This window comes from Euprymna scolopes, chromosome 21 (assembly GCF_053919585.1).
Source record: "Euprymna scolopes isolate OS-2025 chromosome 21, ASM5391958v1, whole genome shotgun sequence".
In the NCBI taxonomy this organism is placed as follows: domain Eukaryota; kingdom Metazoa; phylum Mollusca; class Cephalopoda; order Sepiida; family Sepiolidae; genus Euprymna; species Euprymna scolopes.
In genome coordinates this window covers 57,523,569-57,537,643 of record NC_136502.1, presented here as the reverse complement: position 1 = coordinate 57,537,643, position 14,075 = coordinate 57,523,569, and the positions used below count along the sequence as shown (strand labels likewise).

The window sequence follows — 14,075 nt, the reverse complement described above, 5'->3', positions numbered from 1 at the left end:
ATTGCAAACACCAAGTGAATTGTGAAGTGCAATATTTTAAATTAAAATGGTATATCCGTTTAAATCATACAATAAACGTTCACTACCTGTTCTTCCTGAGGTTGATAGAGGGGAAACATAAGGGTTTCATTTTACTATAGACATGTATGTGGACAAGCAGTGGAAAATCTCAAAAAGTAAAAAATTTAGCCGATTTTTTTCTGTATGTAAATATAGTATTTTATCAAAGATAAAACGATGGAAAATTGAAAAGAAAACTGTTTAAAGAATAAACCAACAAAGACCAATGATAATTCAGAATGAAGAAAGAAAGAAAAGAATGTAAAAATATTGTAGGATAAGTTTTCACAAAAGGAAATAGTTTGGTAAACTCTTGTTTTTTTTTTATTCAAAGAAAATATAATATATTGCTTTCAAATATAATTAATGAGAATATCTGTAAACATTTTGGCGCTGCTTCTTATTGCTAATTCGGAAATTGAAATATTGATTTTCAAGTGAAACCAGTAGTATCTCCTGAATTGCTATGTCACAGTAATGAAAATAGCCAAAACTTAGGAAAAACGATAAGAGAGAAATTAATGATGAAATAGTTTTCAAAGAAATTAGAAATTTTAGCTATTTCCCTTGCGTTTATGTCACGTCACGTGACCAAACATAGCCAAAATCATTTTTTCATGTAATCATTGAAGATCAAAATAATTTTCAGATGACAATTAGGTAGATAACATTGCTTATTGTTGTAATTGACAAAAAATGTGATGAGTTATCATGTTTTGTTTTTTTTAAATTAAATATCAACTTTTCGGCTGGCCGATTTCACTAAAATAATGAAGCACCCTTTTTATTGGCAGACCTGTACAATGAACACCCCCTATATATTTTTTTTGATACTCTTGCATAATTTGACCCTGATCCTCAGGAATTTTCTCAATTATCGTTCGGGCTCGACTGGCAGTCACCGGAGAAGCCAAGCAAAGTAACAGATGCAGACGAATTTTAAAACAAACAAACCGGAAAAAAAAAATAGAAATAAAATAAAAAGCAATAACAAAAACCTACTGTAAATTTACAGAATATATAATGAAATATATATATATATATATATATATATATATATATATATATATATATATATATATATATATATTCCTCAAGAACAGTCGCATTTTGTATTGTTTATTTGCTTTTATTAATTCTTTTTGCAATTTTTTTTAACAAAAGTTAATATTTTTTTTCAAGAAAAGATGATTTTTTTTTTACCGTAAATTGTTAGGCGAAATTTTTTTTTACAAGAAAACTTACATTTTTTTTTTTTTTTTTTTTAAATTGGTCATAAACGTTTCTCTTTGCAAACAGAATTTTTATTATAAGAAAAGATGAATGCTTTTTATGATAACTGTAAATTGTTAGAATAAAGTACAGAAAAGTTTTTTTTTTTTCAAAAGAATGTACAAATTATTTTTCATCAACAGACATTAAGAAAATAAATAAAAAATACCGCGATCATATATATTAATACGATAGCATGTGTGTATTTTCTGTGTCATGCTTACATCTGGCTCGTTTGTTATGTACTTCGATTTCTTGTCATAAATAAGAAAATTCTTCCAAGAATTCTTCAGAAGTTTTCGTTTTGGTTCCGATTATTGCTGATGCCACTCCAGTAATCTATTTTTTTTATAAATAATTATATCAAGAATTCTTCATAAGTTTTTGTTTCAATTATGGCTGAAAGAAACTCAAGTTATATATATATATATATATATATATATATATATATATATATATATATATATATATATATATATATTTTTCATAAGTTTTTATTTCAGTTCAATTCAAGCTAATGCACCAAAGTCATATTTTTTATTTTTGAAATCAATTGGCATGAAGCCACTTGAAATTTTTAATGAAAATCGCTCCAAACAAGGCATTAAGCCACATGAAATTTTTATGAAAGTCGATCCAGATAAGTCATAAAGCCACTTGAAATATTTTTCTTAAACTCTATCGGGACGAGACATGAATTAAAATTTTTTTATGGAAATCACTCCAGACAAGGTATGACGCAACTTAAATTTTTTTATGAAACTCACTCAAGACAGACATGGGAGGCTCCATGTTTTGACAAGCTTCTGGGATTGACCTTTACTCCTGATCTGAAATGGAACACGTACATCAAGTCTGTTTCCAAGGTCGCTGGAAAAATGGTAGGATCCTCCTACCGCTCCAGAAGATATCTCACTGCTGATGCAATTCTCTATCTATATAAAAGCCAAGTACGTCCAAGGATGGAGTACTGCTGCCACATCTGGACAGGAGCTGCTAAAAACAGCCTATCCTGCCTTGACAAAGTACATAATAGACTTTGTGGCTTAGTGGGGGATGCCCTTTTCTCTTCCCTGCAACCTCTCTTCCACAGAAGAGACGTTGCGAGCCTGTCTTTGTTTTATCGTTATTTTCATGGCAAGTACTCGTCTGAGCTCTAATCTCTGGTCCCCCATCGCCAATATTTCATGAAAAACACCCGTCTAGCTGAAAACACTGTCAATAATTTTCCCCACTCTTTATCTGTGCCTAAATGAAAATGTACATTCCATGAACAAAGAAGTGCACGCCTGTGGAACTCTGTTCCGTTTGCCTGTTTCCCACCTGTCTACAACCTGGATGTCTTCAAGTTCAACATAAACAAATTCCTGATAAAGTGTCTTACTTAAGGGGGCAGTTTATCAGATCTCCATTACTAATGATTACTACGATATTATTCCATTGATTACTGTACACACAATAACCCTTATCCCCAAGTGGCTTCCAGGCCTTGATAAATAGTGACTACCATGTAAAAAAAAAAAAATCTTATAGAAATTGTTCCAGACAAGGCATGAAGTCACTGGAAATTTTTATGAATGTCACTCCAGATAAGACATGATGCCACTTAAAATATTTATGATTCACAACACTGACAACAGATGCCATATATCAAGAATAACATAGAAAAACTGCTAATTTAAAAAAATCAGGTAAATAGATCAATAATGTTGAGTGCTTATTTGTCACATTCCAAAAATCATATAAATATAATGACAAGTTCTTATTTGTCATATTTTGAACACTGATTAAGTTATACTGAGTGCTTAATTGTCACATTTAAAAAATCATGTACATTGATCAAATTATGCTGATGTCTTATATGTCACATTCCAAAAAACAGATAAATTGATTAAGTAATGCTGACTGCTTACTTATCACATTACAAAAATCACATAAACTGATCAAGCAAGTAATGCTGAGTTTTTTTTTTGTCTCATCTTAAAAATCATGTACATTGTTGTACAATACCTGTTGAGAGTATGTTAAATTGTTTCATATATCTATATACATTACCTGTCTGCAGGTAGGTAAAATTATTTTAAAATATATGTTGTAGATTACTTGTCCTAGGGAAGTTAAAATTATTTCATATACGTGCTTTAAATTACCTGTCCTAGGGAAGGTACAATTACTTCATACATGTTTTGTGTAATATCCGTCCTAGGGTAGGTAAAATATTCTTTTGCTCAGAATAGCTAGAAGTGATTACATAGACATCAAAAATAGATAGAAGTGATTACATAGACATCAAAAATAAATAGAAGTGATTACATAGACATCAAAAATAGATAGAAGTGATTACATAGACATCAAAAATAGATAGAAGTGATTACATAGACATCAAAAATAGATAGAAGTGATTACATAGACATCAAAAATAGATAGAAGTGATTACATAGACATCAAAAATAGATAGAAGTGATTACATAGACATCAAAAATAGATAGAAGTGATTACATAGAAATCAAAAATAGATAGAAGTGATTACATAGACATCAAAAATAGATAGAAGTGATTACATAGACATCAAAAATAGATAGAAGTGATTACATAGACATCAAAAATAGATAGAAGTGATTACATAGACATCAAAAATAGATAGAAGTGATTACATAGACATCAAAAATAGATAGAAGTGATTACATAGACATCAAAAATAGATAGAAGTGATTACATAGACATCAAAAATAGATAGAAGTGATTACATAGACATCAAAAATAGATAGAAGTGATTACATAGACATCAAAAATAGATAGAAGTGATTACATAGACATCAAAAATAGATAGAAGTGATTACATAGACATCAAAAATAGATAGAAGTGATTACATAGACATCAAAAATAGATAGAAGTGATTACATAGACATCAAAAATAGCTAGAAGTGATTACATAGACATCAAAAATAGCTAGAAGTGATTACATAGACATCAAAAATAGATAGAAGAGATTACATAGACATCAAAAATAGATAGAAGTGATCACATAGACATCAAAAATAGATAGAAGTGATTACATAGACATCAAAAATAGATAGAAGTGATTACATAGACATCAAAAATAGATAGAAGTGATTACATAGACATCAAAAATAGATAGAAGTGATTACATAGACATCAAAAATAGATAGAAGTGATTACATAGACATCAAAAATAGATAGAAGTGATTACATAGACATCAAAAATAGATAGAAGTGATTACATAGACATCAAAAATAGATAGAAGTGATTACATAGACATCAAAAATAGATAGAAGTGATTACATAGACATCAAAAATAGCTAGAAGTGATTACATAGACATCAAAAATTGATAGAAGTGATTACATAGACATCAAAAATAGCTAGAAGTGATTACATAGACATCAAAAATAGCTAGAAGTGATTACATAGACATCAAAAATAGCTAGAAGTGATTACATAGACATCAAAAATAGATAGAAGTGATTACATAGACATCAAAAATAGCTAGAAGTGATTACATAGACATCAAAAATAGCTAGAAGTGATTACATAGACATCAAAAATAGATAGAAGTGATTACATAGACGTCAAAAATAGCTAGAAGTGATTACATAGACGTCAAAAATAGCTAGAAGTGATTACATAGACGTCAAAAATAGCTAGAAGTGATTACATAGACGTCAAAAATAGATAGAAGTGATTACATAGACGTCAAAAATAGATAGAAGTTATTACATAGACGTCAAAAATAGATAGAAGTGATTACATAGACAAAAATAGATAGAAGTGATTACATAGACATCAAAAATAGCTAGAAGTGATTACATAGACATCAAAAATAGCTAGAAGTGATTACATAGACATCAAAAATAGCTAGAAGTGATTACATAGACATCAAAAATAGATAGAAGTGATTACATAGACATCAAAAATAGATAGAAGTGATTACATAGACATCAAAAATAGCTAGAAGTGATTACATAGACATCAAAAATAGATAGAAGTGATTACATAGACATCAAAAATAGATAGAAGTGATTACATAGACATCAAAAATAGATAGAAGTGATTACATAGACATCAAAAATAGATAGAAGTGATTACATAGACATCAAAAATAGATAGAAGTGATTACATAGACATCAAAAATTCCTCTATACTAAAATAATAACTATGTTTAAAAGCAACTTCATTTTTCTCATTGTTTTATATGGTTCCGAGCAACGCTGGGTAGCCCAGCTAGTATAGTATAAAAATCAAAATAAACGCAAAGAAGTATTTTTTTAGTTTTTAATCCAGGAATCACAGTAAAGAATCTGTGCTCTCAATCTGTCCGTGTTATGAAAATATTTTGTCAGCTTTTTATTTTTTGTAGTTGCATTTTTCATTTGGGAAGAGTGAAATGAACTGCCTTCAATTAAGGAGGTAAATCTTGTCCAACTCCTTACAAACCACATATAGATCATACACTCATATCTACTTAAAGGAAAATATCCTCCATTCAATTTTAGTTAGCATACTCCATTTTCTGTGGAATGGAAAATATATTAGTAAAAATGAAATCTGCTCTGAGTATTTAGCAGGTGGCTTATCTGGAAGGCCTTTTTAAATAGGTTAATCCAAGTGACAAGGTTGTACCAAAAATATCAATAATCACCCTGATTTCTGCAAAGAATGTAAACAAACCAAATCTTTTTGACAAAGAATGATTATCATGTTCCATCCCTTCATCTCTCATCTGCAACATGACAGTTTTGGTGAGAGAGAAATAAAAAGATGGATAGTTAAACAACTTACCTGTTGTGTCTTCAGTATGCAGTCCATGCATAGTGAGTTTGAAGGTCAGGTCTGAAATAAAGAAGTGATGAAAATTTCAATGGAGAGAAGTAGAGAGAATGATATAGGATAGGAAAGAAAAAGAATTAGGAGGGGAGATGGGGAGAGAAAAGTGAATAATTGTAGTAAGAAGGAGTTTAGGTTTATGGTAAATCAACTGCAGTGGGTCATTCTTTGCCAAATATTATAGTCTGAAAATAAATAGTTTGTCCATAGAAAAGTTTAGGTCAGTAATAGCACACTTAGTGGTATTGCTGTCAAACCGATTTGTTAGTGTTTGTTCTATAAAAGTCATTGAGGAAAATAAGTGTTGCTTTTTATCATTGAGGAAAATAAGTGTTGCTTTTTATCATTGAGGAAAATAAGTGTTGCTTTTTATCATTGAGGAAAATAAGTGTTGCTTTTTATCATTGAGGAAAATAAGTGTTGCTTTTTATCATTGAGGAAAATAAGTGTTGCTTTTTATCATTGAGGAAAATAAGTGTTGCTTTTTATCATTGAGGAAAATAAGTGTTGCTTTTTATCATTGAGGATACATAGTTCAGGAGATTCTAATGTGAATTCGAGAATTTTTCCAGTTGTGTTAGAATCGTTGCATTTTGTTGTAGACTTTGAAGTCCCCATTAGTATGATAGGTCTTCAATTTCGCTTTTATTTTTTTTTGTTTTGGAGGAATATGAATTGAACAGATGTTCATTGTCTTTAAAACTTTTATTGCTATTGCCTGGAAGTTTGTTTGTAGTGATTGTATGAGATGAGGTATTTGTTTTTTGATTATTGTGGAATTGCTGCCAATAGGTCAGTTGTCTATTGTTGATTTGTTTGGTTGAAAGTAATATGTTGTGAGACCAAAACTTGCATCATGTTCTATTTCCAATACTATATTATGATATGAGATAACATTCTAATGGAGCAATATCATAATACCATAGAATCAGCAGTAGTACCAGTAGTGACCAGTGTGTACAACTACCCATATTGGACATCACCGGATAGTAAGCTCTGCTTACCCTTTATCCTATCTGTGTAACCTTTTGTTAATATATCTTTCCTACATCTAATCTGCATTCAGTGTTTTTCTTCCGTTGTACCAAGCTTGCATCCACATCATAATGTTACCTGTTTCTTTGAGGAGAGTTTCTTGCAAGCATATTATGTTGGGGTTATCATACATTTTTATTTTTTTGTAGTTGGCTTTTATGCCTCTGCAATTCCACTGTATTATGTTTTGTTTTATTTCTTTATTTCCATTTCACCCATGGTTTATTATCAAGTCTCAAGTATCTGATTGCTTGTTCTTCTGTGTCAATTTCCTCAAATATGCTTTGAGTTGTGGGGTTTTTCCTTCTACTTGATCTTTTGTTTAAGCTTCATTGTTTTAGATTCATTGTTTTAGATTCATTTTTTGGTATTAAATCGTTCGTTGGTTTTGTTCTTTTTTTTTTTTTGTTTCGTTTCGACAATGATCGATGGATATTTTGGTCTTGTTTTTTCTTCCCGTTCCGACAATGATCGATGGGTATTTTGGTCTTGTTTTTTTGTTTTGACAATGATCGATGGATATTTTGGTCTTGTTTTTTTGTTTTGACAATGATCGATGGATATTTTAGTCTTTTGTTTTAGATTCATTGTTTTGGATTCTAGTTTTGGAATTAAATCGTTTGTTGGTTTTGATTTGGTCTTTTTTTTTTTGTTTCGTTTCAACAATGATCGATGGATATTTTGGTCTTGTTTTTTCTTTCTTTTCAACAATGAGACATGGATATTTTGGTCTTGTTTTTTCTTTCGTTTCAAAAATGATCGATAGATATTTTGGTCTTGTTTGTTCTTTCAGTTCAACAATGATCAGTGGATATTTTGGTATTGTTTTTTCTTTCGTTTCAACAATGGTCGATGGATATTTTGGTCTTGTTTTTTCTTTCATTTCAACAATGATCAGTGGATATGTTGGTCTTGTTTTTTTGGTTCAACAATGATCAATGGATATTTTGGTCTTGTTTTTTCTTTCGTTTCGACAATGATCGATGGATATTTCCGTCTTATTTTTTCTTTTCTTTCGACAATGATTGAAGGATGTTTTGGTCTTTCGTTTCGAAAATGATGGATTGATATGTTGGTCTTGTTTTTTCTTTCAGTTCCACAATGATCCATGGATATTTTGGTCTTGTTTTTTCTTTCGTTTCCACAATGATCGAAGGATATTTTGGTCTTGTTTTTTCTTTTGTTTCCACAATGATTGATGGATATTTTGGTCTTGTTTTTTCTTTCGTTTCCACAATGATCGATGTATATTTTGGTCTTTTTTTTTGTTTGCACAATGATTGATGGATATTTTGGTCTTGTTTTTTCTTTCGTTTCAACAATGATTGATGGATATTTTGGTCTTGTTTTTTCTTTCGTTTCAACAATGATCAGTAGATATTTTGGTCTTGTTTTTTCTTTCGTTTCAACAATGATCGATGGATATTTTGGTCTTGTTTTTTCTTTCGTTTCAACAATGATCGATGGATATTTTGGTCTTGTTTTTTCTTTCGTTTCAACAATGATCGATGGATATTTTGGTCTTGTTTTTTTCTTTAATTCCAACAATGATCAATGGATATTTTAGTCTTGTTTTTTTGGTTCAACAATGATCAATGGATATTTTCGTCTTGTTTTTTCTTTTCTTTCGACAATGATTGAAGGATGTTTTGGTCTTTCGTTTCAAAAATGATGGATTGATATTTTGGTCTATTTTTTTTCTTTCAGTTCGACAATGATCGACTGATATTTTGGTCTTGTTTTTTCTTTCGTTTCAACAATGGGAGATGGATATTTGGTCTTGTTTTTTCTTTCAGTTCAACAATGATCGATGGATATTTTGGTCTTGTTTTTTCTTTCGTTTCCACAATGATCGAAGTATATTTTGGTCTTGTTTTTTCTATCGTTTCTACAATGATCCATGGATATTTTGGTCTTGTTTTTTCTTTCATTTCAACAATGATCGATGGATATTTTGGTCTTGTTTTTTCTTTCGTTTCGACAATGATCAATGGATATTGTGGTCTTGTTTTTTTGGTTCAACAATGATCAATTGATATTTTGGTCTTGTTTTTTCTTTCGTTTCGACAATGATCAATGGATATTTTGGTCTTGTTTTTCTTTCGTTTCGACAATGATCAATTGATATTTTGGTCTTGTTTTTTCTTTCGTTTCAACAATGATCAATGGATATTTGGTCTTGTTTTTTCTTTCAGTTCAACAATGATCGAAGTATATTTTGGTCTTGTTTTTTCTTTCGTTTCGACAATGATCGAAGGATATTTTGGTCTTGTTTTTTTCTATCGTTTCTACAATGATCCATGGATATTTTGGTCTTGTTTTTTCTTTCATTTCAACAATGATCGATGGATATTTTGGTCTTGTTTTTTCTTTCGTTTCGACAATGATCCATGGATATTTTGGTCTTGTTTTTTCTTTCATTTCAACAATGATCGATGGATATTTTGGTCTTGTTTTTTCTATCGTTTCTACAATGATCCATGGATATTTTGGTCTTGTTTTTTCTTTCATTTCAACAATGATCGATGGATATTTTGGTCTTGTTTTTTCTTTCTTTTCAACAATGAGACATGGATATTTTGGTCTTGTTTTTTCTTTCGTTTCAAAAATGATCGATAGATATTTTGGTCTTGTTTGTTCTTTCAGTTCAACAATGATCAGTGGATATTTTGGTATTGTTTTTTCTTTCGTTTCAACAATGGTCGATGGATATTTTGGTCTTGTTTTTTCTTTCATTTCAACAATGATCAGTGGATATTTTGGTCTTGTTTTTTTGGTTCAACAATGATCAATGGATATTTTGGTCTTGTTTTTTCTTTCGTTTCGACAATGATCGATGGATATTTCCGTCTTATTTTTTCTTTTCTTTCGACAATGATTGAAGGATGTTTTGGTCTTTCGTTTCGAAAATGATGGATTGATATGTTGGTCTTGTTTTTTCTTTCAGTTCCACAATGATCCATGGATATTTTGGTCTTGTTTTTTCTTTCGTTTCCACAATGATCGAAGGATATTTTGGTCTTGTTTTTTCTTTTGTTTCCACAATGATTGATGGATATTTTGGTCTTGTTTTTTCTTTCGTTTCCACAATGATCGATGTATATTTTGGTCTTTTTTTTTGTTTGCACAATGATTGATGGATATTTTGGTCTTGTTTTTTCTTTCGTTTCAACAATGATTGATGGATATTTTGGTCTTGTTTTTTCTTTCGTTTCAACAATGATCAGTAGATATTTTGGTCTTGTTTTTTCTTTCGTTTCAACAATGATCGATGGATATTTTGGTCTTGTTTTTTCTTTCGTTTCAACAATGATCGATGGATATTTTGGTCTTGTTTTTTCTTTCGTTTCAACAATGATCGATGGATATTTTGGTCTTGTTTTTTTTTTTAATTCCAACAATGATCAATGGATATTTTAGTCTTGTTTTTTTGGTTCAACAATGATCAATGGATATTTTCGTCTTGTTTTTTCTTTTCTTTCGACAATGATTGAAGGATGTTTTGGTCTTTCGTTTCAAAAATGATGGATTGATATTTTGGTCTATTTTTTTTCTTTCAGTTCGACAATGATCGACTGATATTTTGGTCTTGTTTTTTCTTTCGTTTCAACAATGGGAGATGGATATTTGGTCTTGTTTTTTCTTTCAGTTCAACAATAATCGATGGATATTTTGGTCTTGTTTTTTCTTTCGTTTCCACAATGATCGAAGTATATTTTGGTCTTGTTTTTTCTATCGTTTCTACAATGATCCATGGATATTTTGGTCTTGTTTTTTCTTTCATTTCAACAATGATCGATGGATATTTTGGTCTTGTTTTTTCTTTCGTTTCGACAATGATCAATGGATATTGTGGTCTTGTTTTTTTGGTTCAACAATGATCAATTGATATTTTGGTCTTGTTTTTTCTTTCGTTTCGACAATGATCAATGGATATTTTGGTCTTGTTTTTCTTTCGTTTCGACAATGATCAATTGATATTTTGGTCTTGTTTTTTCTTTCGTTTCAACAATGATCAATGGATATTTGGTCTTGTTTTTTCTTTCAGTTCAACAATGATCGAAGTATATTTTGGTCTTGTTTTTTCTTTCGTTTCGACAATGATCGAAGGATATTTTGGTCTTGTTTTTTTCTATCGTTTCTACAATGATCCATGGATATTTTGGTCTTGTTTTTTCTTTCGTTTCGACAATGATCGATGGATATTTTGGTCTTGTTTTTTCTTTCGTTTCGACAATGATCCATGGATATTTTGGTCTTGTTTTTTCTTTCATTTCAACAATGATCGATGGATATTTTGGTCTTGTTTTTTCTATCGTTTCTACAATGATCCATGGATATTTTGGTCTTGTTTTTTCTTTCATTTCAACAATGATCGATGGATATTTTGGTCTTGTTTTTTCTATCGTTTCTACAATGATCTATGGATATTTTGGTCTTGTTTTTTCTTTCATTTCAACAATGATCAATTGATATTTTGGTCTTGTTTTTTCTTTCGTTTCGACAATGATCGATGTATATTTTCGTCTTGTTTTTTCTTTTCTTTCGACAATGATTGAATGGATGTTTTGGTCTTTCGTTTCGAAAATGATGGATTGATATTTTGGTCTTGTTTTTTCTTTCGTTTCCACAATGATCGAAGGATATTTTGGTCTTGTTTTTCCTTTCGTTTCTACAATGATCGATGGATATTTTGGTCTTTTTCTTTCGTTTCAACAATGATCGAAGGATATTTTGGTCTTGTTTTTCCTTTCGTTTCTACAATGATCGAAGGATATTTTGGTCTTGTTTTTCCTTTCGTTTCTACAATGATCGATGGATATTTTGGTCTTTTTCTTTCGTTTCAACAATGATCGAAGGATATTTTGGTCTTGTTTTTCCTTTCGTTTCTACAATGATCGATCGATATTTTGGTCTTCTTTTTCTTTCGTTTCGAAAATGATGGATTGATATTTTGGTCTTGTTTTTTCTTTCAGTTCGACAATGATCGATGGATATTTTGGTCTTGTTTTTTCTTTCGTTTCAACAATGATTGATGGATATTTTGGTCTTGTTTTTTCTTTCGTTTCCACAATGATCGAAGGATATTTTGGTCTTGTTTTTTCTTTCGTTTCCACAATGATCGAAGGATATTTTGGTCTTGTTTTTACTTTCGTTTCAACAATGATCGATGTATATTTTCGTCTTGTTTTTTTTTTTTGACAATGATCGAAGGATATTTTGGTCTTGTTTTTCTTTCGTTTCCACAATGATCGATGGATATTTCCGTGTTGTTTTTTCTTTTCTTTCGACAACGATTGAAGGATGTTTTGGTCTTTCGTTTCGAAAATGATGGATTGATATTTTGGTCTTGTTTTTTCTTTCGTTTCAACAATATTGTGTTGCATGTTTAGTCTAAAGCACATAAAGGCTTGATCATCTGTTTCTAGGTTTGTTTCTCTAGTCAAGGGAAGGGTATTACGATTGTAAACTCCAAGTCCATGCATATGTCTGTCAGAGTCCTTACGGCAGAGTGGGAGATATCCAGGCATGTTAAAGTGATTAGAGGGAATGGAGGAGTGTAGGTTAGTCTCACTTAGTGCTAAGATATCCGGGGTATTTGTTAAGAGAAATGCTTCAACATCAGCTAAGTTAGTTCTAAGCCCATGGATATTTGTGAATGAGAGCCTCAAGGGAGGAGGCAAGTTGAATTTGTTTGTCCCTAATCCTGGTTTAAGCTTATTTTTAGATTGTACTGTCGTCATATTTTTTTTTAAGAGTTTCGGTAAGGGGGAGCTAAACAAGAGGTTATGCAGAGCTTCAGACATGCATCACAAGTAGACCATCAGCTGACCTTTCTCCAATTAGGATTGTGGCCTCAGGAAAGCCCACCGGGGATGAGTGCAGGGTCCCTTTCCATGCGCGTCATGGCACTACAAACAACCCGATATTATTCAACTGTTGATGGAGCAGCCGCTCTAAGTGCTACCAAAGAGTTAGGGCTCCTGTACTACCAGTCGGGAACAGCAGCCAGGAACTGTCAATCCGGTACCCTCAACCCATTAGAAGAAGGTCAACCCAATCTAATCGCTCAGGCATATCTTATACTCAAGCACTCCCAAATGTTCAGTTTTAGGGGTGGGGGCGTGCTGGGAATGGGGAAGAACGGCGTTCGTTGCCCTAGCCAGAAAACAAGATCTACCGCTGGGTGTTTCTGTCGAATCACTGAGATAGTGTCTCTGCGCTTGACTAATAGGCAAAGAAGGAGTATGGAAGCCGGGCGATAGACAGAGCCTATCTACTCCTTAAACAAATTCACCGGTTTGCAAACCTAAATTGCTTGAGTCACCAGCTCTAGGAAGGTTGTCATCCAAGACTGAAGAGGCCTCTCTCCCCTTTGGTTTAGTTTCAGAGTTTTCCTTCTCCTAGACGGATGATCTGGGAAGACCTACTGGGTCCGTCAGCCCTGAGAGGGTTTTCTCCGCGCCTAGGTTCTAATCCAGGTATTTCTGCGACCCTGCGTGGTTAGTGTTACTGGGTTAGTTTGTGGGGGATTATATCTCTACTGATTAGTTACACTCCTCAAAGTGATTTAGGGACATGCTATTTACTTGTTAATGGATAAAGGGGGTGGGTGAAGTTCATGCAGTGTAAGCGTCTATGATTGTAAGAGGGCTTGTTAGGGAGGAGATAATGTGATTTTAGTCTTACCCTTTTTTTTTTATTTTATTTATGTTAGCTTAGGTCTAGGATAATGTTACAGTATGAGTAGGTATTAAGAATTGAGCTACGAGTTGTGCCCGAGCTATTTTAGATGATAGGAGGGTTAAGATGTAAGTGCAATATAGTATGGATAAGACAGCAAGTTTTGAGTCATGCGTAA

General features: G+C 31.6%; 1 protein-coding gene across 2 annotated transcripts in view; it reads right to left on the bottom strand.

Annotated features, from left to right (window-relative positions):
• The window catches only part of LOC145242389 (uncharacterized), a 92,328-nt gene that overhangs the window by 4,521 nt on the left and 73,732 nt on the right, over positions 1-14,075 (bottom strand). For both annotated transcript variants that reach the window (XM_080105410.1, XM_080105411.1), the window contains exon 4: positions 6,134-6,184. In XM_080105410.1, the coding sequence (XP_079961536.1) occupies positions 6,134-6,184 (51 nt within the window). The remainder of the gene's footprint in view (positions 1-6,133; positions 6,185-14,075) is intronic.